General features: G+C 39.2%; 3 protein-coding genes across 5 annotated transcripts; all 3 read right to left on the bottom strand.

The window, feature by feature from the left end:
- Nucleotides 1-1,433: 1,433 nt before the first annotated feature.
- LOC108998880 lies at nucleotides 1,434-3,933 on the bottom strand. The gene has a single exon (XM_018975617.2). The coding sequence runs from the start codon at nucleotides 3,580-3,582 to the stop codon at nucleotides 1,654-1,656; it is 1,929 nt and encodes a 642-aa protein (XP_018831162.2). The 5' UTR covers nucleotides 3,583-3,933; the 3' UTR covers nucleotides 1,434-1,653.
- A 1,344-nt stretch (nucleotides 3,934-5,277) lies between these two features.
- LOC108998864 lies at nucleotides 5,278-15,252 on the bottom strand. Its single transcript, XM_018975600.2, has 6 exons — nucleotides 14,874-15,252; nucleotides 13,841-13,955; nucleotides 12,891-13,532; nucleotides 12,328-12,439; nucleotides 11,699-11,762; nucleotides 5,278-5,661 (listed from the first exon to the last, which is right to left on the bottom strand). The coding sequence occupies exons 1-5, from the start codon at nucleotides 14,954-14,956 to the stop codon at nucleotides 11,737-11,739; spliced, it is 978 nt and encodes a 325-aa protein (XP_018831145.2). The 5' UTR covers nucleotides 14,957-15,252; the 3' UTR covers nucleotides 5,278-5,661; nucleotides 11,699-11,736.
- A 1,469-nt stretch (nucleotides 15,253-16,721) lies between these two features.
- On the bottom strand, nucleotides 16,722-24,104 carry LOC108998805. Of its 3 annotated transcripts, XM_035682963.1 has the most exons (13): nucleotides 23,249-23,479; nucleotides 23,090-23,136; nucleotides 22,891-22,983; nucleotides 22,574-22,702; nucleotides 21,985-22,285; nucleotides 21,612-21,730; nucleotides 20,549-20,681; nucleotides 20,249-20,325; nucleotides 19,095-19,292; nucleotides 18,147-18,336; nucleotides 17,821-17,984; nucleotides 17,505-17,605; nucleotides 16,722-17,416 (listed from the first exon to the last, which is right to left on the bottom strand). In XM_035682963.1, the coding sequence occupies exons 1-13, from the start codon at nucleotides 23,280-23,282 to the stop codon at nucleotides 17,266-17,268; spliced, it is 1,737 nt and encodes a 578-aa protein (XP_035538856.1). In that variant the 5' UTR covers nucleotides 23,283-23,479; the 3' UTR covers nucleotides 16,722-17,265. The 3 variants fall into 3 exon arrangements, with proteins under 3 accessions (XP_035538856.1, XP_035538857.1, XP_035538859.1); XM_035682964.1 differs by lacking the exons at nucleotides 23,090-23,136; nucleotides 23,249-23,479 and adding an exon at nucleotides 24,002-24,104; XM_035682966.1 differs by lacking the exons at nucleotides 23,090-23,136; nucleotides 23,249-23,479 and adding an exon at nucleotides 23,503-24,050.
- Between the last annotated feature and the right edge of the window lie 633 nt (nucleotides 24,105-24,737).

Here is a 24,737-nt window from a genome sequence, read left to right as displayed (position 1 = left end):
AATTGGCTCACGAAGTCCGGACTAACAGCTGTATGCATAGCACGCCTAGAAATCCAGAATCCAAATATCTAGAATGCCATAATTTCGACAATCGACAGCCTATATGCGTTTGGATGCTTTTACGTAGCCTTTCGTACATCTCTAATCGTTTCCCAACTCCGAGAATTATTTTGCAGATATAAGTTGAAAAAATTGTTCCTTAAATGTATAAAGGCCATTGGCTAATCGAAGGCCTTCATATAAAAGAGGAACAATTCATCAAATCTTTTCTGAAAGAGATTGGCATCAAAAGACATGTGATCAACCAATCCTAACCGACAAAGTCACCAAGCCCAAACCAAGACCTATATGGCCAACAGCCACACCAGCAATCGTTGTATTCAAATATATAGCTCATATGTAGTAACTCCAACCATTGCCATCTAAGAATCACTCACCTCCTAGCATCCAATCCAAACATTTCCGATCTTCTTTAGGATCCTCGCAAGGAATGAGTACTTTTTTGGCTACTGAAAACTCATAAGCATTCATTACAACAAAAAATACTCCAAGATGTACACAGCCACCAATCTGGGGCCCCCCAAAAAAAAACAGAGCACCAAGACAACCTTCATGGCTTCATGATCAACGCACTAACGTATCTACCATGGAAGGGAGGGAAAACTAGAAAAAGATTCATTCTAATATCTTTCACATGGCTACAAGAAATGATAAAAAGCACAGAGAGCCTAGCTTACCAAACCCAAATTAAACCAAAAACCTATATACAACATCAACTTATGTGTCTTTACCTGTCATGTTTTTTTTTTATCGGTCTTCACCTGTCACATTAAGTGCTCGAATGGTTTAAATAGATATGCTTTTCGGAGTACATGGAGAATTCTTTAGCCATAAATCTGTCTTCAGCGACACCAAAAAAAAAAAAAAAAAAAAATTGTGTATGTGTGTATGCATAGTATTGAGTTTTATCTGAAGTGGTAAAAGGATGGGCTTGCATTGCGATAGATCTTGGCTTCAAGTTTTTCTAAGCTAACACGTACGAAATGGATCCCCTCCCCTTCCTCGGCCAATTTTTCCAAATGCTGATTCCAAACCTATTTCATCACCTTTTTTTTTTACATCACTTTTGACTACACTTATCTTGGAGACAAAAGATATTTCTAGGTTTTCCAGCCAGATTAATGTGTTTTAAAGGAAGCAATATATTTGATTCTATTTAATTCACCTACACAACATAACCATCCACAAATAGTGAGAAGGCCTATGGCCGAATCAAATGACTGAATTTGGATGCATCAATAAACATCAACGAGACGTCGAGAACACGCCGAAAACCATAAAATAACAAGACAAACACATAACGAACAAAGTATGATTTTTTTTTTTTTTTTTTTATTGACAAACAAAATTTTATTGAGCATCAAATAGACAAAGGCCCGAGAAAAACGAACAAAGTATATATCCCTTAGAAAAGATCATTCGGTAGTAACGTGAAGACAAAATATCACAGAACTCATGAATCTAAGTTACATGGCTGATATCAAAGTATGCCACACACATCCATCCAAACCATACATGCTCTTGAACATAAGAAATAAAGAAAGGAAGGAGAAGCATAACAATCAGTAAACAATTAACCATTTCTTCAGTTGCTCAATTGCACATATAAACCCCACTCTCAAACCTGTGACTAACCTCATAAAACTCGATCTTACCCTCAGAAGCAGGCCGTAGGCTAATCCCAGACAATGATCTAGGTCCTTGGGCAGAAAATTTCACATAGCCAACAATCTCCATCTCTTCATCCTCGTCAATAGAGTCCACAGGCATCCTCACCCTCAACCGACCAGGAGAACCCTTAACTGGAATCTCTGGGACATGCCATTTCAATTCTCTTTCAGACCTATTCAACATAGCTTTTGGAGACACCTTCAACAAGGTGGGGTCGACCGGTAGTTTCAATACAAAGGTTACGTCATTCAATGGTGCTGGTAAATCAGGGTTTGATACATACTGAATCATCACAGAAAGTAATGTTCCAGTATGACGCTTTGTTAGACGAATCCTCAGAGGCAACGGGGTCAACCTAGGCAACAAGCTATATTTGAGAATCGGTATAGGCTCGTCACCGGATGCGGTTCTCACATGAAACATTCCATTACCGAGACTACTAACACGAGAACTCTGCATAACAAATCTCTTAACCGCACTCGTACCCTCCACCTGGAATGAAAACTCGGTTTCTTTATCACCCGACACTTTAGTTGGCAATGTTTTCAGATAAACCACGCCCATCAATCCAACTCTAGCAAGCAGAGATTCTCTGAACTCCACACTAATCTCTTCCAGAATAAACATCTCCGGACCCTTCTGTTCGGTTTTCTTCACCAGATCATCAAGTGGGGTATTTGCTCCCATGCCGGCAGCAGAAGCTACCACCGGTGCATCACTCTGCCCAGTCTGTAACAACTCAAGCCCACCAAGACCTTGAGGTTTCGATACTTTTGTGGGACCCAAAAACTCAGAAGCATCCAATCCTCCACCGAAAGGCGCATCATTAAGCCCTTGAAATGAATCATCCAAGGATGCCGCCTTCTCATTTCCATACGCTACTCCACCGTAATCTCCTTCGAATCCCTCGACTCCAATATACGTCGATTGGGTCGCCTCCGCGGGAGGCAACGGCGTACCCTCGAGCCCCGCCAATGCCAATGTCAAATCCGTTGAGGAAGACGGGTCCTTGTTTTTCTTAAACCCACCCACAAGCTCTTGCGGCTGGTTAATAGTATCGCTCGCCGCGAACGGGTCTTTCTCCGCTTGCGTTTCCTCCTGCTGCTCCGGCTGTTGATCGCCCACAGGTGGCGCCACGGGGGCGAGGCTCGCTGCAACCTCGTCCCCGGCCGCGAGAGTCTCGGGGGGCATCTCGAAACGTGCGTTTGAAAACGTGTCGATGCCTGCTTCGTGTTCGACGGAATTCGCTTCCAAATTGATCCAATTCTCGGCGCCGCGGATCTTGCTCTCGGTGTCGAGCGCCGAGTGCACCATCTTGGCAATGCCGTCACCATGCATAGAACCGAGCATGGCGGCGAGACGGATGCTGCTGACGCCACGTAGGACGATGTCGAGCGCCATGTAGATCTCGGCGTACTTGCGCCCGAGCTTCTCGGGTGTGACGTCGACGCCTCGGCAGGCCGTGACGACGACGAAGACGGCCTGGTTGACGATGTGGATGCACTCGAAGACGTTGACAGCGGAATTGTCTTCGGCCGTAGTAATACCAAGGACGTAGATGGAGTTCACGAGGCGATACACCACGCGGTAGCGGCTCTCGACGCCGACGATGACCTGGCCACTGGAGGCGGCGAGGGGGTCGTCGCCGAGAGAGGCTGCAATGGAGTCGGCGTCGGCATCGGAGGATGAAGAGGTCGAGGGATTGTTGTGTTTGGAGGCGGCGAAGGCGAGGCGGGTTTGGCGGAAGGCGGAGAGAGCGACGAGGGCTCGAGCGGGTGGGAACCACTCGCGGGTCTGGAGCAGGATGTCGGATCCGTTGGCAGGTTGGAGAGAGAGGGCTAAGCAGGACATGGTGAAGGTGAAGAACTTAAAACTCAAAGACTGATTGGGATCGAATGGGTGGTTAATCTGTTCATGCGAATGTAAAGCTTAGATTCTGTTCCGTTCTAGGGATTGGATTTGGATCGGGTGAGAGGACTTTGGGGGTATGTCTTGAAGGATACGAGATCGGAAGAATTGACTCTAAATTCTAATTCATAGCAGCTTGAATCTCTGTTGCTGCCTGCTGGCTGGCTGCAGCTACCAAATCTCTCACTTCCCCTTTGCGACGAGAGAGAGAGAGAGAGAGAGGACTCAGAGGACTGGGTAGCAAAACTCAGGGAGGGACGAAAGGAAAGTTTTGGGCCGGTTAATGATCAGAAGGTCTATAATGAACCAAGCCCACAATCATGATAGTGAGATCCATCGTAATTATAAATAATTTTTATATTAAATGATGTGTAATGTAGATTTGTTAAATTAATATATATTCTTTATGTTAAATTATGTAATACATTTTTATATCAGTGATTATTAATAAGCGGACTTAATAAAGATATATATAATTTTTATAAATAAACCACAAGCGTATGTAGGCCTGTGCAAGAAGCCCGATGGGCCGCTCAACCCGCCCGACCCGACTGGGCCCGCCCGACAAAAGTCGGGTTCATCGGATTAAAGCTTAAAAACGGGTTCATAAAGTCGGATCCGTCGAATCCGTCGAAACCGATTTTGGACAGTCTTCTCCCATTGCGAAACCTAGCCTTCGTTGTGTTCTTCGTCGCGTACATGCATCTGCATCTCCATGAGCATCATAAGTTGATGCCAGAGACAATAGCCGTAGAGAGATTTTATGGAGATTCAACAGATCCACGGAGGGTAAGATAGAAGAAAATTATTTATCCATTTTTTGATTTGGGGAGGAGGGTAGGAGAGGGGCGTTATCATGGCTGTAAACTAGAAATACTTAGAAGTCTAGAGTTTGTAGAGAGGCACATTTCGCATGAACCAGAGGATCTTTATTATGTGTAGAGAGAGAGAGAGAGAGCGCCTTGTACAGAGTCCACTCGGTTTTAGGATCATATGTACTACTACTCTGTAATGTTGATCCCATTTTTGTACGAATCCACGCACAGTTCTCTCCTTTTTCAATCATTGTATCTCACTTCATATAGGGACATGCTTGTGCAATTAGTTTTGCCCGCCTGCCTGACAAATCCATGAGATGAGTAATAGAACCCTGGCTTCAATCCCTCTGCCGATGAAGAAGAAAGAGAGTTTTTTGGCTGTCGGGTCATACGGGGTTCGACCCGCTTTTATTTTGGCAGGGTCGGTTCGGGTCGGATTGGCTCCTTGGATGGGATTGTTCGGGTCGGATCGGGTACAGACCCGATACTTTGGGCTCGGGTTGCAGGCCTAAGCGTATGTATATAGCCTCCGGGGAACACGTAAAAATGCTAGACACCAACATTCAAATGATTATACAAATTTACACTTAATAAAATAATCTTCTTTCACAAAATCACCACCACCTAGTTAGTACCAGTGGTCATTTGATTAGCCCTGACGTTGCAAGTGGATGTGAAGTTAACGTTTTTGTCAATGAATTAACACATTTTTTTTTCTAACAATCTGGCTAGAGAATGGTGATCGCTAAAGTCTGATAAAAAAGATAAAAAGAAATCGGTGGTCAAAATCTATAGAATTGCCACATAATCGGACAGTTAGTTGAGTAAACATTTGTGGGAGTGAGTACCAAAAACAACGGTTAAAGGTTGGGACATTTAAAGCCATGGATTTGGGCCTTTTAACAAGCAATCACGTTTAAAGTTTGGAGCTTAATACAAATCGATCGTCTATGCTCCCCACTACCAGATCTTGGGAGCTTACACATTACATATAAGACAACATCAATGTATTTATACATTGTCAGTCATCTGGAAATCTAAAACACCCTATTCCTGATGCTTGTTTTACCTTCTAGTACTTTAAAGGGTGGTTTAGCCTAACTCCAAAATGCCGTGCATGATGGCACAATTTTGTTTTACACTCGAGGGTTGCAAGCCATCCCTTTTTCTCAAACTTTCCTTGCTTTAAAAACAGCTCCGATACCTGCAAGATAAACAAAGATCTACACGTTAAAACTGAACTTGGCTCTCTACTACATTCCAGAGAAACACACAGAAATGCTGCATCTTCAATTCCATCAACAAAAGGTTAAAGAGGTCAAACTCATGCATCTGAGTGCTTATGATCAGCTACAGTTTAACAAGAAACTCGAAGTTTGCTTATTCATAGAATCGTAGTGAAGCAAAAGAAGCAAGTGCATATGGCCAAAAAAAAGTAGAAGCAAAAGAATCAAACAGATACTTTTTAAAGGTAACAAAGGTTCTACCTATGCTAATCAAATAATCATGGAATGCTTTTCTACCTGTTTTAACTTTTTTTTTTTATACATAGGAGAGGGGGGATTCGATCCTTGGTTCTCTTAGTGAGAAACCAAGGTGTTGCCAATTGATCCAAAGGATCTTGGCAAAGCTCTAAAAGAATGAAGCATAGCTCTAAAAAATAAAAGATAAAAGATTTTTTTTTTATAGGTAAAAAGAAATTTTATTGATCCACGTAAATAGGCAAAGCCCGAGTACACAGGAAGTATACAAGAAAGAGCCTAATTACAAATTACGTGCTACTGATAGTAGCGTACAAAACATTAAAGCTCGTTCCATCCCATACAATAGAAGAGGCCCAGAGCAACAAAGTATGAAAGAAGAAATCCCTATAACTGTCCGGAGAGCGTTCCTTATCCTCAAAGCAGCGATCATTTCTTTCGTTCCATGTGCACCACATTAAACATAAAGGTACCATCTTCCATATAGTAGCGATTTGGCGATTGCCCTTAATCCCTCGCCAATAAGACAATAGATCTATCACCCTCTTAGGCATGACCCATGCGATACCGAGCCTCATGAAGATTACATCCCACAATACCTTAACTGCTTCGCAATAAAGAAGAAGATGATCTGTTGATTCGCCGTTATGTTTGCACATGTAGCACCAATCCATTAAATAAAGTCCACACTTTCTTAATTTGTCGATAGTTAAGATTTTACCATGAGAGGCCAACCAACCAAAGAAAGCAACCTTGAGTGGAGCATTACTCTTCCAAATGCTCTTTCATGGGAAAGCATTAGGGGAATGGTTCGCCAAGACCTTATAGTATGAACTAACTAAAAATTTCTTGTTCCCTGTGCATGCCCAGAATAAGCTATCCTCCACTCCTGCCCTAGTCTTCAGTGCATATAAGATTCTGTAGAAATCAATGATGGCTCCCACTTCCCAATCATGGACAGCTCTGGTGAATCTCACAAACCAATAAATGGAATTGACAGTTCTGCACATATTATCAGCCATTGAGGAGCCCTGGTCAGACGCAATCCTACACAGAGAGGGGAAAGCGGTTTTCAAAGCAACATCCTCGCACCATATATCATGCCAAAACCTGATTCGCGTGCCCCTTCCCACCATAAATAACGAGAAAATCATCCCAACTATCCAGGATCAGTTTCCAAACTCCCACTCCATATACCCCTCTGACTTCCTTAGAGCACCACCCTCGCCAGATGCTGCCATATTTAACATCTAAAATATTCCTCTAAAGAGCGTCCCCCTCATGATGGTAATGCCATAGCCATTTCCCGAGAAGTTCCTTGTTAAAGGTTCTCAAATTTCTTAAACCCAGCCCACCGCAAGACAGCGGGGTGCAAACTTTATCCCATTTGATCAGATGAAATTTCTTTGCATCCTTTAGCCCTCCCCATAAAAAATACGAAAAATCTTCTCCAGACTATTCGCCACCCTGCAGGAATAGGGAATAATGGAATAGGGAATAATGAAAGAAAGTACATTGGAAGATTGGATAACGTACTCTTAATCAAAATGATTCTCCCGCCCTTAGACAAGTAAAGTCTCTTCCATCCCGTCAGTTTGCTTTCGATTTTCTCAATAATCCCTTTCCACATTACCTTAGATTTATGAGGGGCCCCCAATGGGAGCCCGAGGTACTTCATAGGTAATGATGAGACTTTGCATCCCAATAAGACAGCTACCTCATTTAAGTTGTTAACCAAGCCAATAGGGACTACTTCTGACTTAGATAAATTCACCTTAAGGCCAAATACAGCTTCAAAGCAAAGTAGAAGTGCCTTTAGAGAGCGAATCTAATCTAGATCCGGGTTGCAAAAGATCAAAGTATCATCGGCGAAGAGAAGATGGGAGACTGTCAATCTTCCATGCGTAGAATCGCCCATCAAGAACCCCGAGATGAAGCCCCCATCCACCGCCCCTTCCAACATTCTGCTCAACACATCCATAACTAGGATAAATAATAATGGGGATAGTGGATCCCTTGTCGCAATCCCCGAGAGCTGTTGAAGAAGCCTTCAGGAGTGCCATTAACCAAGATAGAGAATCTGACGATTTTAATACAATACTTTATCCATTGACACCATCTTCCCCCGAAGCTGTACCTATCAAGAATATACAGTTCACTTGATCAAATGCCTTTTCCATATGCAATTTACACAATATACTAGGAATGCCAGTTCTAACTCTGCTCTCCAGACATTCATTGGCAATGAGGACCGAATCTAGTATTTGCCTTCCTTTCACGAAAACATTTTGGGACTTCGAGATGATCTTCTCCATGACTTCACTCAACCGCTTCACTAACACTTTAGAGATGATCTTATAAACCCCACTTATCAGGCTTATGGGACGGAAATCATTCACTTCCACCGACCTCGCCTTCATGAGAGCGATGAAAGAGACATTAAGGCTCTTCTCGAATTTCATAAAGGAGTGAAATTCACTAAAAACCCTCATTAGATCCTCCTTAACAATGTCCCAATAGGCGTGGAAGAAAGCCATTGGAAAGTCATCTGGTCTTGGGGCTTTATCTTTATTCATACCTTTTAGTACACCAAGCACCTCATCTTCTTCGAAGGGCCTCTCCAACGAAACAGCACTTGTGTGATCAATGGAGTAAAAAACAAGCCTGTCTACCTTGGGCCTCCAAAGGTACTGTTCTGTCAGTAGCTTATCATAGAAGTGGACGATATGATCCTTGATAGCATCTCTACCCAATAAAACCTTGCCCTCCTCATGAAGAACCTCAATGACATTATTCCTTCGATGAGAGTTTGCAACTCTGTGAAAGAACTTTGTACACCTATCCCCTTCCTTCAACCAAAGTACCCGTGATTTTTGCCTCCACGAGATCTCCTCCATAAAGGTGATTTTTTCTAACTCAGCGACTACCGTCATTTTTCTTGCCCTGTCATCAGCCGATAGAGCCCTATACACCTCTTTCTCATCCAATTGCTGTAATTCCTTAAAAAGTTTGTCCCGCTGATCATTGATGTTCCCAAAAACTTCCAAATTCCAAATTCTTAAATCATTCTTTAATGCTTTAAGCTTCCCGGCTAAAATAAAACTAGGCGTGCCCGTGAGCTGATATGAGTCCCACCACGAACTAACTTTTTCTATGAACCCATCCACTTTCAACCACATGTTCTCGAACTTGAAGTATATCCGACCCTCATGAATACCCCCACTATCAAGTAGAATGGGGAAATGGTCCGAACACAGCCGGGGAAGCCGCTTTTGGCATAAAGACGGAAAGTGGACCTCCCATGACAGAGAAACAACGAACCTATCCAGTCTTGACCAGGCCCTTCCGTTTGACCAAGTGACATCCCCCTTGCTAGAGGGAGATCCACCAAGTCTAACTCAAAAAGAAGAGTTGAGAAATCAGCCATAGTTGAACCCGTGCTAGAATCCCCCAAACGCTCACTCGGAAACCGAGTGATGTTGAAATCACCCCCGATACACCACGAAAGATCCCATCAACTACAAAGGACAGCTATCTCGTCCCAGAGAAGTTTTCCGCTACTATCGTCGTTTGGCCCATAAACACATGCGAAATCCCAATTAAAACCATCATCCACATTCAAAAAAGCACAAGCTACCGAAAAATCCCTGATGCAATCCTCCACAAGATTAACTACTCTCTTATCCCACAACACTAGAATACCCCCTGAAGCACCTTTAGAAGCAAGGGAGATCCATCCTGCATAAGAGCAATTCCACAAACTTCTGATGATGTACCTATCAATAAACTTTAGTTTCGTCTCCTGCAAACAAATAATAGATTCTTCACTTGAAGGCGCTTTTTCGGGTCATTCAAGCTGTGAACATAGGGCTTCATGGATCGCCCAAATTCACCCTATCCTTGTGACGCCCCTTGCTCGCACTACCCTCCCGTGCATCATAGGGCTTGGAATTGGGCTTGAGGCCCGTGTCTGGGGGCACAAGGCCCGTGTCCATGAAGAATGAGACTCAGGTTGAGGCCCAAGTTGAGGCTCGATATCTTTCTGTGAGTTAAAACACAGAATGGCGCTCTCGGGCCTCCTAGGAAGTGCGCCCAGCCCAACCATACCAGGGGGCCCTTTAAACCCACTTATCCCTGTCCTTTCATCCTCCCTTCTTTCAGAATTAAAGTGAGCAGAAGATCCCAACGCCTCTCTGCCCAGTCCCATCACCATGCTCAATCCCAGGTCAATTTTTTTCATCCAAAAAGAAGCTTCCTCTTGTACTCCCGAAAGTCTAGCTCTGACAGCCCAAAGAATGCCCTCAACTTCACCCACCTTTTTACATCCGCCAGAATGCCCCTCCAGGACCACTAGGCAAGGACCATACATCTCACCTCCGTTATGTGTGTTTCCCTTCAGCTCCATGGAAGCAGCCAAGATAGAGGCATATGAGGCTGGGGACCTTGAAAACGAGACGAAACCAGAACTCCCATCCCTAAGCGTATCACCCTCTGGTTGCACAACAACACGTTCAACCACCTTTCTGAGATGATAAGCAAATCCCTCCCAACCACACCCCTTAGCTCCTTCGGGAACGATCAATGATCCACTTCTCCTGCCGTTATTGAGCTCCTCCAAAAGTAGGTAACAGCCTCTAGCATTTCTGTGATGCTGCAGAGTAAGTATCCCATTTCCCACCCTCAACTTCCTGAAAAAACCTTCGCGCCAATGGGAGTTAATGGCTTCCCCCACCATCCTAACCATCCTAACCATCCATGAGGCAGCCCCCCAGTTAATGAGAAGAAACAGAGCTATGCGACGATTTCTTTCAATGATGCGAAAGCTATTTGCACTTGTCTTCGTGAAAATAAAAGTTTTCGATTCCACCGTGAAACGACAAACTTCTTCCATCAGACATCAGAGTTTGCGAAAAAAGAGTAAAATGATAACTGGAATCAAAGTAAAAAATGAAAGAAAGGAAAGAGGGGAAGGGGAATGATGAGAGTCAACTCCGGCGAGGAGAGCCGGAAAGGAGGTTGCGTGCATGCATGCAGGCACTGGGTTTTTGTACGGAGAGCATTCCAAAACACTATAGTAATCGCACCTCAAACACTTTCCAATAAATTTAAATGTCAATAAATCTCAATACGATCTTAAAATCTTCCCATTCCTCACTCACCGACAATCCAAGCTCAGGGTAAACCTAGACACCTTAGGTCTCACCAAAAGATAAAAGATAAGAGCAAAAAAATCGTTTGATGGGCTACGGTCTGCAATCAATTGGAACTTTATCCTACAACAGCAATGTTGACATAGGTCATTATTTAAAGATATATTTTTTTTCTACTTTGTACTTTGATGTGATGTGATACAGATACTTCAACCCAAGCGATCTCCAAAAAGTGTGATATTAAGTAAATAATATGTGCATATGAGAAGGAGAATGATTAATAGAGTATATATGGGCGAGTATAATTTTAAGATTCAAAACAAAAATCAAAAGCCACAAAAATTCTCTTGTTTTCCCTACAACCACACCAAACTAAAAGGAAGTTTGTATTCTAGCAAAAAAGATGTCATTTTTTTATTAGTAAGACATTTCGAAGATTTAAATACGGTTAACAAGTATGAGATAAGTATCAAGTAGTATATGCAAAGCATACGTAATACAATATAAAGACAATAAGTATATGGATATCCTCGCTATATAGCTGCACATCAGTGCTTTACTCCCTAAACAGATTGTAATAAACAAGGGGTTTCTAAGACAATAGACATACCTCTTGTCTTGATCACGTGTCATGAAACTTCCACTTTATCAAGCTGAATAAAAAACAAAAGGTACTGCAAGAGATAAAGATAAAACAAAACATGGGAGAGCTTTCTTTGTCAGGGTGGCTTAAAAATAAGAAAATCAAAGCATTCATCCTAACAAAAAAAATTTATAGATTCAATGCTCTCTGAACATAAATTGGGTTTCCCCTTTCACCAAAAAAACAACCCCCCCCCCCCCCCCCCACCATAGGCTAGAACAGATGTGGCATTTTCGTAAGACTCTCACATGCCACATAAAAACAAATGCTGCTTTTATTTGGAGTGAGCCAGTGTGGCACAAAATTTATGTCAGACAGCGAAGGCAAGTACACATGCGTGGGATAAGTTGGGTACTCAGAGCCTGGAAATTTGTCGAGGGGAAAAAAAAAAAAAAACTCATCCACTGCATGATATGTTAATCCCCAAGTTGATATTTGGACTTCCACTAGGATATAACACGGGAAAAGCGAAGCATGGAGCGAATAAATTGTTCAATACATATTAACAGTAGCATTCTTATTTAGTATGTAGCAGCAGTTGAGTACTCAACACCTTGATTGAAAATGCTAAGAGTTCAAGCAAATCAGGAGTTTACCGATCAAAAAAATCGTTAGCATCAAAGCGAGTGTAACTTGAAGAGAACATCGGAGTGGCAAGTGTAGTGGGCTTTGCAATTGTCTTTGGAACCCACCAACCCGACCAAAGTGCTGAAACATATTGAAGTTACAAATTTTCATGAGAATTTAGCCAAAAAAATCATGCTTAACCATCACTGTGTTAACTTAATATACAAATTAAATATGCAATTGTTCTGACAGCACGCTGTGACAAATCAAGGGGCCCCAAAAAAATTGGAGGCTTTTGAGTCAATTATCCTTAAAATTTGTTTCCAAACAGGATTTTTTTAAGGGTCTTTTTTATTAATTTATTACTCCGCAATCTTCAATCCTAACTTCATTACTGACTGCAAGCATAACAGAGAGAGAGAGAGAGAGAGAGAGAGAGAGAGAGAGAGAGAGAGAGAGTATGATAGTCCATATTTTCCTTTTATTTCCTTCAATGTATTTTTCATAATAATTACTGTTCTTTCTCCATATCGTTACATTTAGCGTGATAACATAAACCTAGGTTTGCTTTTCCAAAGTCATAATAGCTGACCTGATTGAAAAAATTAACCGCCCCCCATCCCAGAGGAAACTCCCCAAGCCTTTGCTTCCAGAAGACAGGTTTGGAGCCTTTTACTTTAGGTGTGTCTTCAACGCTCCACATTAGTTTGTTTATCTGTTCATCTTGATCGGGAATTATGATCTTTAATTCACCAAAATTTGGTGAACTCCATGTTCTCCTTGCATTATTAGTTGAGCTATCTGGTTGACATATTAAGTCATCCGTCCTTCCATGAGTTTTATTTGCTTCTATCTTTAGGACATGATTTCCATCCTTATTAATGCTACTAGCATCTCTGTCAGAGGCAGCATTCAAATTAAGGTCTGCATCTTTTCTCTGAGCATGGTTCTCCAAAAGAGAGCATTTCATTGAAGGCCTTTGCTCTAAACATTCATCTTTTGCACTTTGGGAGGTGCCGGAGAGAAATGTGGCTAACTCATCGCGTTCATCTTCATCCAGATTTACCCAATGAAGGGGTTGCTTTCCTTCCTCATTTAAACATTCCCTTAATGATGCTTCAACACGTGAGATTTGGTCTTCAATGGCCGAAATGAATTGTCTATGCCTAGCTGTTGTATTGTCATCACCACGACTTCCATAGCTAAACCTGACAGCCCGCTCAAACTCTTCCAACTAATTCAAAAACAACATTTCAATAATTCAGGATTAAGGGAACCAGCACCTTCAGAGATTCAAAATCAAAAACCAAAGCGGGGCTCTAAGTGCAACTTGATTTGTGGCAAAAAATAGACTAAGAAAACAGATGAAGACTTTGAATGTTAAATATGACATCTTGATGATGATGAAACCCATGAAAGCATAATCCAATCTTAGAAAATAAAAGATTCAACACTGATTGAAGAGTGAAGCTTTATCTTCCAAAAAAAACAGATGATGAGAAGAGGAATGCAGAGATTATAGAAACAAGAAAAGTAATGTACCTGCCATTTGGCAGTACCTAAAGCAGTTTGCAGCTCCCAACAGAGTTTATCCGAGTCCTCTGGCGATAGCATTTCTCGCCTCTCTCTTACCCATGTCCTGTATGCTGATTCCATTCTGTGCAAAACAAAGGAAAAGATATATATAACATATTCCAACTGTACAACAGCATCCATGTAAATCAAACAAACATTCCAACTGCAACTAATTTCAGCTATAGGATTAGGCGGCTTTTGAACTTTGGGGAAAGTTAATAAGGCCCTATGGTATTAAAGAACCCCCTTAATTAAGAATGTTCCAGCGCACGAAGATAGTATTGCAGGGATAAGTACTTCTGAAACCTTTGATAAATTTCAAGATGCGGCAACTGTTTTCCTTTATAGATTTCGAGTAAAAAGTAAAAAATTGAAAACTATGCTGTACAAATTTTCTTTTTCAACCATGCAAATTTCCAGTAATACATACGATAAATGATGCCAGAGAGTTACCCAGTTCTAAAACCTACTAGATTAAACAACTATCAAGATCGCAAATTGATGAGAACCAACTATAACCATAAAACAATTGTTACAGAGACAACCTCGCCATTCGAGAATTGATGCTAAGCATTTCTAATCCAACTGAAAATGGACCATACCGCATCATCAAGACCAAAAAGAGAATATATTGACATATATAACCTTGGATCACCACCCCCAACTAACTTTTGATAAAAACACCACAATCAAAGAAAAAGCTACACCAAATTAATGCAATTTCTGAAGCATTATTTGCAATAAATCATTCCAAGCTTTGCGATAGAATCCACACCGGCATCCCCAAACCCCACACAATGAAGAATTAAACTCCAAAATCCTTAAAACACTCAAAAGCGAAGTTCGATACCCACATCACCGAACCCCACAAATCCTCAAATTCTCACATCACAAAAATACGCAAAGCGAAGAATTGGAAACAAAAACCCTTAAGACTCTAGCAGATTCTTGGATGCCCACATCACTAAAATCCATAAAAACGAGAAATGGAGAAGCATACACATCGGCAGATTCTTGAACCTCCTCGGCGGCAGAAAAGAAGGTGTCCTTTTGCCATAGATCGAAGCTGTTTGCAACTATCATCTTCGAAAACACCAACACCAACACCAGCACCAGCACCAACAACAACAACAAAAAACAGTAACAAAAATTATAGGAAACAAACTCAATCCCGACAGAGCACGAAGCAAAAGAGACCTCCAAAAATTCCTTAGAGATGCAAAATATGGCGCTCGTAAAGAGAAATTGGGCACGCTTCCGAGTTCTCTCTCTCTCTCTCCCGTCCTAAGGTGAAGCAAAGAAGTTGGAGAGAGAGAGCTCAGAGGGAGAGAAAGAGACGTACGAGCAATTCCCTTTCTTATTTCCTCCCTCTTTCATTCTCGTTTTTATTTTTTTTCATATTTCTCGAATATTAATTATTTTTTTCCCATTCGTTGTTTGGGAATGTGAAATAACAGTTTCAGGAGACGTTTGGATTCGAAGTTCATCTCAGCTTATCTCAACCCATCTCAACTCATCTCATTATTATTCATTATTATTCAGCAACTTTAACTCACAAATCTCACTACTATTCACAACTCATCTTATTACTATTCACAATCCATCTCAACTCATCTCAAGTCATCTTCGAATCCAAACGTTTCCTCAATTTTCTGCTAACACTTCCATGACTGAGTACGACTAAAATCCTGCCACGCGTAGCAGAAGTTCCAGATTCAACAGGTGGTAGAATTTTATTGGTTGCAAGATATCCAGACAAACTTTAATGATAATTGAGAGTCGAGACAGCTGGTCAGAGCACTCTTATTGAATTAATTAAAATTAAAATATATTTTTTTATGAATATAAGATAAATTTAATATTTAGTTATTATATTTACATAAATTTTTATATTAGAATAGTTATTTTTTTATTATATAATAATAAAATAATATAAGATGAATTTAACTTTAACTATTCACATCAAATCTCTACATTAAATTATCTATATTCATTGTATAGTAATGAATAATTAATAATTTTAAAAAAATTTTAATTTTTTTAATTATGAATTTTTTTTATTTTATTTTACTATTCATAATATTACATATTAATTAGTAATTGTATTCTAATTATATTTTTTCAATTGTCATTTAAAATTGAGAGCGAAATAATTGATATTAAAATAAAAGAGAAAAAAGAATATAAAATAGATTTGATAATGAATAATTCTTTTCAAATTTAAAAATTATTTTAGATATTACTGTAGCTATATTCTAAATATTTAGAATATAACTATTTTAATATGAACTATTTTATGATTTAATAGTTAAATTTTTATTGGATTTAACTTTTAACTAATCCAATATAAATGCTAAAAGGACAAATTGATGGACTGCTATTTTGCTACCGTGTATGTTCTCATTGGTCTAAAAATAAAGTTCATTTCATTTTATTTTATTTTATTTTACATGGTTCACGGGTGGTTTGCTTGTTCGTTTATTTTTTCAAAGTAGTGTTTCTCTTTTTCTAAAGCAAAAGCAGTGATGAGTCATGACTCACTCCCCCATTACGAATCATTATAAAAATATATATATATTGATTTCAACCAGAAAAGTCTTTTTTTTTTTTTTTTAAATGTTCGGCGGAATTAAAATTTAAGAATAAAAAAAATAAAGAAGGCGAGTAAACAAGAAAATGGAAACATATAGACATCCACCTAGCAAGTAGTCACAACCTCCCTTAACCACCGATTTAACTACTACCTCCATTTTTTGTAGCTGAATCAGTGATAATTCAATTATTGGACCAACCACCACGATGTTAACTTATCTAATATATATATATATATAAAGCTTCATAATGAGCCACATGGTTTTGGTGATCTCGATCAATTTGTGATGAGAGACGTTCACAAAATCATACCACAATGAACCAATCAACATCTTCATGCACAAACAACATCACAAATGATGATGTTTTGGCAAAACAGACCCAATTTGTGTAGTAGAGAGCTCGAATCAAATGTCAGCATCCACATCTTATCCCCAAACCACCCCCCCACTATACAAGCTTCTATTCCCTTGATTCCCCTCCTCCCCCCTCTCCACATATTAAGAATAAGAATTGATTTGGAACAACATTTAAAAAGTAATGCGCATGTCTTTCTCTGTTTCTCGCCTCCACAAACGTCAGATCTAACCAAAACAGAAAGCCACACTGATAGGTCAATGACTAATTTGGATGCTTATGCTCCTTCCACCATCAGGAAAAACAAATCTTTTCGCACTTCCTCGGACACTGATAGGTCAATGACTAATTTGGATGGGAACTATAGCACCAGAAGAGAATATCTGCTTTATGATATTTTTCTTCTATTTCTTTCATCGACCATGCTGCTCAATCCAGCTCAACTACCCACGGCTGTCCTCAGCCAAGCATCTGCACCATTCATTCTTCAACAGCTTCAGGCCAGTATCACACGAAGATAAGATTGAAGAGACAATTCTTCTTTGTAGATCTTTGAACTCCACTGCCAGCCTTACATCCCAACTGGTATTTTCTCTGCAAAAACAGACCCTTTTGAACAACAAAAATTTCTTCTATTTTCAATCGCATATAAATGATGATTCCTCTCTATTGACTTCTTTACCTGTCATGCAGATCTGCAGCACCGAGACTTTCCATCACGCAGTCAAAGATGGACCGAAGGCGTCCAAGAACTTCCATTTCATTTTCCAAGTTTGCTTGTAGCTACAACATATAGAATAGTAGAAGGATCATAGGAGAACATTATCAATGAAACATAAGATTAGTTAGAAAACTTAAGCCTGCTCAAACTGGAGTAAAAACACTAAACAATTTAAGGTGAGTGTGAAAAGAATAACAAATACCCAGCTCACATTATAAAGATTAAAGCCATATCAATTCACCAGAAAAACAAAAGACTAAACAGGAAAAATAATTACAAGTGTGTTGTACTGCAGCTTAGGACTCTGAGTTCTCCGTAGATGGTCCAGTAATGGCAATGGCAAGCCATAATAAAAGATGTTGTGGTTTCTCAAGAGCCAAGTACCCCGCACCATGTGAGTTGAGTTGGATGTTATAGAATCATCCTCTGTGGCATCAATGTCTGTACTAGAACAAACAATGATAATCATTCAACTGAGAGCATTTGGAAAAGTTCGTGCAAATTCAAAAAAGAAAAATCTTGAAGATAATCCTGTCCATCTTGCGAACAGTCACACACTTGTAAGATATCTATTGATAGAAGGTAATACAGCATAAAACTTACCAACAGGAATGATGTCATATGGGTTGTCTCCTTGTGGTAAAAATCCATAGAAAGAAATCAGATGAGAACTAGAGAAGTGCCCATAGCTGAGAAAGCATTGTTCTCCTGCACTGCATGGTCTTGATAGACGGAATTTCAAGGAATTTGCAGCTGTATCTACTTTGCCATATTGCAATATGTGTGGGTGTAGCTGTAACAGGGAACAAATGAGGGACAAAAGCAAGAAATATACCTCCTTGAAAGCTCCAGAATTTCATGACAAAACACCCAAATATTTGTCAATTAGATTATATAGAAAGCCAGTAGCCTTTAGTCAAGTGGCACCAAGCTTGGTATCTCATGGATGAAATCCAGTGTCTAAGGCCCCGTTTGGATACATAAACAGTTTTATCTCATCTCATCTCATCATTACAACTTTCCCAAATTCCCACACAAAATATAATAAACAATTCAACTTTTCCAAATCCCAAAACAATAATATATTAAATAATAATATTTTAACAATATTTTATTCAACTTTCATCTAAAACCGTCTCGTTTCATCTCATCTCATCTCACTATTTAAACAGGGCCTAAGGCCCTAAATCGCCACCCTTGTTGCCTTAAAAAAATATTGTAGTAATAAATTGCATAATTAACCACAAAATGATACCCCAGCAAAGTAAATACAACTAGGCCTCTATTGGTCTGATCAAACTTATTCAACATCCGAATCTTTAAGACACGGGTGGGACCAGAAAGGTGATGAGCTTAGTCTAGGATACACCATATATATGCGTGTTATAAGTTATGCGTGCCATCCAACTTCAGGTACCTTAGGTTACCTTTGTACTTAGGCAGCATCTGCTACTATCATTGAAAGCCTAAAGTTTTATCTTAACCAAAGAGACATAAAACAGTGTAGGCAAATCGAAAATTAAAGGGGAAAAGAATAAAGAAATGCCATACCGAATGGTTAAGAAAGCCAGCAATAGGAATTAGGCATGTCCTTAGTTTTCCATCAGGGAACATTACATTCATGCTATTAGAGTACCAGAGTTCACAAGCCCATAGGAATTGCTCCCAAGTGTATAGCTCCCGTGGAAATATGTCTGGATGATCATCACACAGTGAGGGAAATAACTCACCATATTGACCACGCAAGTGCTGCAACAAATTTTTCATTTTTCATAAGTTCCATATAGGTGTGAGGAACTTAAAGATGGTGAGAAATCTTATTAGAAAGAGATGAACTTCAATTTTCCAACAAATTGAACTTAATAAAAGAAACTTTAGATGTAATAAAAGCAACTTTAGATGAAATTGCACAGACAAAATTCCATTTATCTAGATGGAAAATCATATCCCCTAATAAAAACCTGGAAATAATAGTCATGAAACCATGAAAAATGGGTAAAGACAGATTTGGGTTCCAGACTGAAAAAAACAGAAATGGTTTCAGATATGTTCCAACATTTAAACAAGTGGGATAGAGAAAAATGTAATAAAGAGAAAGCAAAGGAAATCAAACCTAAAGGGAACAATAGGAGAAAGTTTAGCTATATGTGAAGGATACTAGGATATCCAATATCAAGATGAGTCAGAGAGATGGTGTGTGTGTGTGTGTGTGAGAGAGAGAGAGAGAGAGAGAGAGGAAATAGACCAAAAAGAAGAAGAAGCAGAGCAGATTGGGAAGGTGTTCAACCAAGTTAGATTTGTGTGTATGTACGCATGCGTGCGAGGGGAATCAAAAGATTGTATGATACGGCCATTAGTATATATGATTAGGTGGGGTGGAGCTCTCTTATACCTGTCCAGCTGTCTTTTTCTTTATTACTAAAAAACCTTTAAATCAAGAACTGCAATAAGAGGTGCAACCCTAGGACAGCTAATTTGTACAAAAGAAAGAACCCCATGAGAACCAAACCCAGATCAAGTTTTAGCTCTATTCCCCATGCCTACCCCATCCATTTTTAAAGCCAAACCCATACCTAGGCAGGGGAAGATGGGAACAATCTAAAACAGGCCAAATTGCTATGCTCAGATGCATGACTTAATTTAATAAATTCTTGGGTATATCAAAGAATTTTAGTCATTAACACTGTACTGGAGAGCCTGATAACCTCTTTTGCTCGCACTATCTCTTCAAACAGCAGTGTTCCTTCTAAAGCCATGATTGCATCTAGTCCAAAGCTCAAGCCTGTCAGATAAAAACATAAATCAAATCAATGCCCGGTAAAACCAAGATATATTGGTGTTAGAAAATTATAATTAAAAAATCATTCTTAAATACAAAATGTGTAAACTTAATTTCTATGCATTAAATTACAACATTCATTCTTTTGCCAGAAATAATACACTGTATATTAGAGATTAGATAACAAAGTAGGTATGATTGAGAAAGCATGTGACCACAAGAGTACCTGTATTGAAGTTTTTTGGCAGTGCATCGAAGTAAATCTTGAATTTTGAAGTGCAATTATGCCTCTCCTTCATGCTCCACAACAATAACATTGTCTCAAAAGAGATGCCATCAATCTTCTCTAATATATGAAACTACAATAAATAAGAAAGGTAGTAAATTGAATTGACCCACTTTTCTTCCATGCAGATTCAGAGTACTGATTATGTAAGAATGGCTCTCTTAGAAACTTAACTGACCAAATGAAAGTGAATGGAAAACAAAGCATCAACCAAATGTTATGTTCATGACGCCTATATGATCCCACCCCAATTTTTACCTCCTGAATGAAGCCAGCATACCATGTACCCTGCTAGAAAGGCCTAAAGAACTAAAATGCCACCTTGTATGATGTAAAGCAACATTGTCATGGTAATAGATGCCTGATTCAATAAAATATCAGTGGTCATATACTTGTCTCAAAGATTAAGCCACAAATATGTAAATATAAACTAATTCAAACTGTGTAATTGCGAAGGGCTCATCAAATCGGCTGTAGCTTGTTTGATAGAATCTACTACTCAGATAACCATGGTACTTCTAGAGCTAATATGTCCTACTTCTGGAAGAGATGCATTTATTACATAAAAGTTTGACTAACTACCATTTAAAGATCAGCAGACTAAGGAAAATTCCCCTCTCCCCTCTACATACATGGGAACAATTTACTCTCCCCCTTCTCTAATATTTTTGGAAAAAAGAAAAAGGAAACTAAATTAGATTTTGAATTTTTCCTAATGATCATTTAGATGCATACTTAAAAACGGTCTCCCTTTACCTACACATTTCTCTTCATGTGGTGGGGATAATGAAAAACTCTTATTTAATGCAAGGCAGGAAGACAGTGTTCTCACTGATCATCATCGACCTATGACTGGCAAGTTATTTAGAATGTCCATCGAACCAAGAGAAGATTCATTGCAACTGTTTTTGCTTTTACCCAATGTCTCTCATAGAAGTTCTAACTTTAACACTGCTGTAAAACTTATACAAGTTTGGAAGTATTATTTACGTTTGAAGCATACCATGTCAGATGTGTACACTAGCTCCTCAGAAATGACAATAGATACCGGGATCTCCAAAGCAATGTCTCCAACATTCAGATCTTCTCTTGCTATGGCTCCTCTACCAGCCCCTTCAACATCTACAACATGAACGAAGGATGGGAAACACAGCATTTTAAATATCAGCTATCTTTCTTTTCATATCTGCATGTGTGACTATCATAGAGATATGGTGTTCACAGCTCAAGGATTCAACCCAACCCCACCCCACTCCCCAAAACAAAACAAACAAACAAATGAAGGGCAACATTATAGACGCCAAAGAGGAAAAAAATCTCCTGATGCCTGTTACAAGGAAAATGTGACAGTAGAAATTATGATTGTGAAGACTTACAAGCTATCTGCAGCCTTGTTCTAATGCCATTTCTTTCACCCCATTGCAACAAACATTCTTCTTTATCAACACTGTGATTTTCTAGGATTGTAGTCTTCACACAGTTATTGTCCCCAACGTCACGAATCATACTAACAATTGCTTCCCGTAATTCTTGCAGGACATTCATTTGCAAGCACTTACCACTGGAATTTAAAATGTCAAGAAGCGAAAGGATTGAATTAAGAGCCTCCACCTCATTCCTGGGGCTGTAAAATTCAACTGGTGAACATGCATCATCCTGGCAAAAATAAAGCTCTACCTGCACCTCCTCATATGCGCATTATATCCTCGTGAGTTACTCATCCATAAAATTGAAGGAACTTTCAGGCTTTATTGCTATTCATGCCTCAGTTTTGTGCCAAAAACAGACCAGGAAGACACTGAAACTACAAGTTTTGGGAAGTTAACAAGGGAAGCAAACCCATGTGATAGAATGTTTTACTTTCCTATAGGCCAAACAGAGAATAAGCCCATTGTTCTGACTTTCTTTCAAACAGGTCCTTAGGGTGAAAAACTAAGTAGTTTAGAGAGCATAATTAGAATCTACCTCATCTAAGTGTATGATTCTTGCTATCTGAAGCATCACTTTCAACGTAGCACTTATCCAACTAGGACATGAAGAGCTCTTGAGAGAAACCCGCTCCTTGGGATTGAAACCCTTATTTTGAAGTAACTTCTGCCAAAAGAGGTATTAAAAGAAATGAGAAGAACAATAGAAACTTAGCAACTCAAGATTAAATTAGGAGCAATTAGATTTCTTCATCGAGAACTGAACACTATTAATGTTCAAAGAAGTAAACCCAGACATAAATTTGACCAAGAACAAAAGTGAAAGATATTTTTAATTTTAACTTCATTTGTCACCTTCTTTGTATCAAAATAAGGGTCAGTTTCAGATAGCTCAAGAACTAGGGCACAGTCCACATTAGTCTCTTTGGCTTCATCGCATGATGGTGGCTGCAATGAACAAAAAAGTTATGAATATTAAGGTTTGTACTCATTTGATAACACAATAACATAACCATAAATATTAACGAACTAAAACGGTATGGGCTGTGATTACCGGACTCAAGTGGTGTTTCCTCACACATACACACACGTGCCAGTGCCCTAACAAATAGAACAAACTTCTAAACAGAAATCAGATGAATAATAGTTTATAGAACAGGACACTCTTGTACATGGGCTATGCCTATTGCTATAAATAAAAGTTCTTGCTTACCTGTCAAAAAAGAGTTTATAGAACATGGCAGCATTCAAACAATATTTCACAATACTTTCTTCCATCCTGATAATGAAGTTTAGTTCTCGTATTGCAAAAGGGTTTAAGACACTAAGGAAATAATAACCTAAGAATCTATCTAATTTCAGTATCAAATCCTGGTTCTAGCATAATTACCAAAAACAAGAGCCGCGATAAAAAAAAACAGAATAATAAAGAAACAGAACGTAATTTCTTAGTCTTCTCTGCTTTACCATTCTCTTTTTCCAAATGGAACGGGATTTTTAGGATGACACTGGTGCAATGTAAAGCGACCGTGATATATAGCAAAATCAGCACGCGTCTTGCATATAATGGAAAAAGGCCATTCCAAGAAACCGAAAAAGAACGCTTGGAGATGAAAAAGGGAGTAATTAAGTTTAAATTCTACAAAACACATACAATTGTTACGAAACCTAGAACCTAAAGAGCTGTAACAAGCTAAAAAGGAATTATTGCAATAATGGTATGCATGGTCGCTGGGGCAGTGTGGGGAAACAAATGAAATACGGAATCTTGGAATGCTTTCAAGTGCAAATTTCCAAAATTTGGAGTTTTCTCAGACTTTCGGAAGATTTCTCAGCAACCAAACAGAGCATCAAGAAAGCAACAAGGTGAATTTGAGATTAGTTCCAAGAAAATGAAGTCAAAAGAGAATAGATAAAACTTAAAAGAAAAGCACAGAGAAGAGCGATCAGACTTAAGTTTATCAACCTCCATGGAAGCCAAGTTGAAGCAGAACGAGAGAGAGAGAGAGAGAGAGTTTGAGCGGCAAGAATGAGTTCAGGTTTATAAATCGGCCGGTCTTGGTCAAAACTCTATGTTTGGCAAGGACCAGTACATTTAACTACTCTCACTATTATTTTTTATTTTATTATTATTTTTTATCTATTTTTTTATTATTTATTATTTATTATTATTTAATATTTTATTATTATTTTTTCATTATTATTCATAAATATTCTCAATATTTTTCAACACTTCTTACTATCCAAACGTACCTGCTCCAAACCCCAACTATCCTATTCAGATCTATATTCGTTGGGCTAGATTTAAATAGTGTTAAGAAAGCCCAAGTCCCAACAATCCTAAATAAAGCTACATTCTTTGGGCCTAGCTTGAGAAATAATGGATAGCCCAAATCCAAACTATCCTTCTTAGGGCTCTGCCCAAATCCCAACCATCCTAAGTAGAGAGCTATACTCGTTGGGCCTGCTTTAAAGAGTTAAGGAGATCAGAAATGGGAATGAGAAATCCCTTAAGAGAGATGGAGTATGGATTGAGCCTTGATTTAAAGAAAATTTACTCTTGGTGGGGACTTACTTCTAATAGAAAAGAGCCATTAAAAAATGAGTAATGCTAGAGAGAAGTTATTATAGTAGTGTATATTTTACACTCATTGCGTGACTACTTCTAGTTGATTGTTTCCAATACTCACTTGGAAAGATGT

This window comes from Juglans regia, chromosome 11, assembly GCF_001411555.2.
Source record: "Juglans regia cultivar Chandler chromosome 11, Walnut 2.0, whole genome shotgun sequence".
In the NCBI taxonomy this organism is placed as follows: Eukaryota; Viridiplantae; Streptophyta; class Magnoliopsida; order Fagales; family Juglandaceae; genus Juglans; species Juglans regia.
The sequence above is the reverse complement of the archived record's forward strand: the minus strand, read 5'-3'. Positions and strand labels throughout refer to the sequence as shown.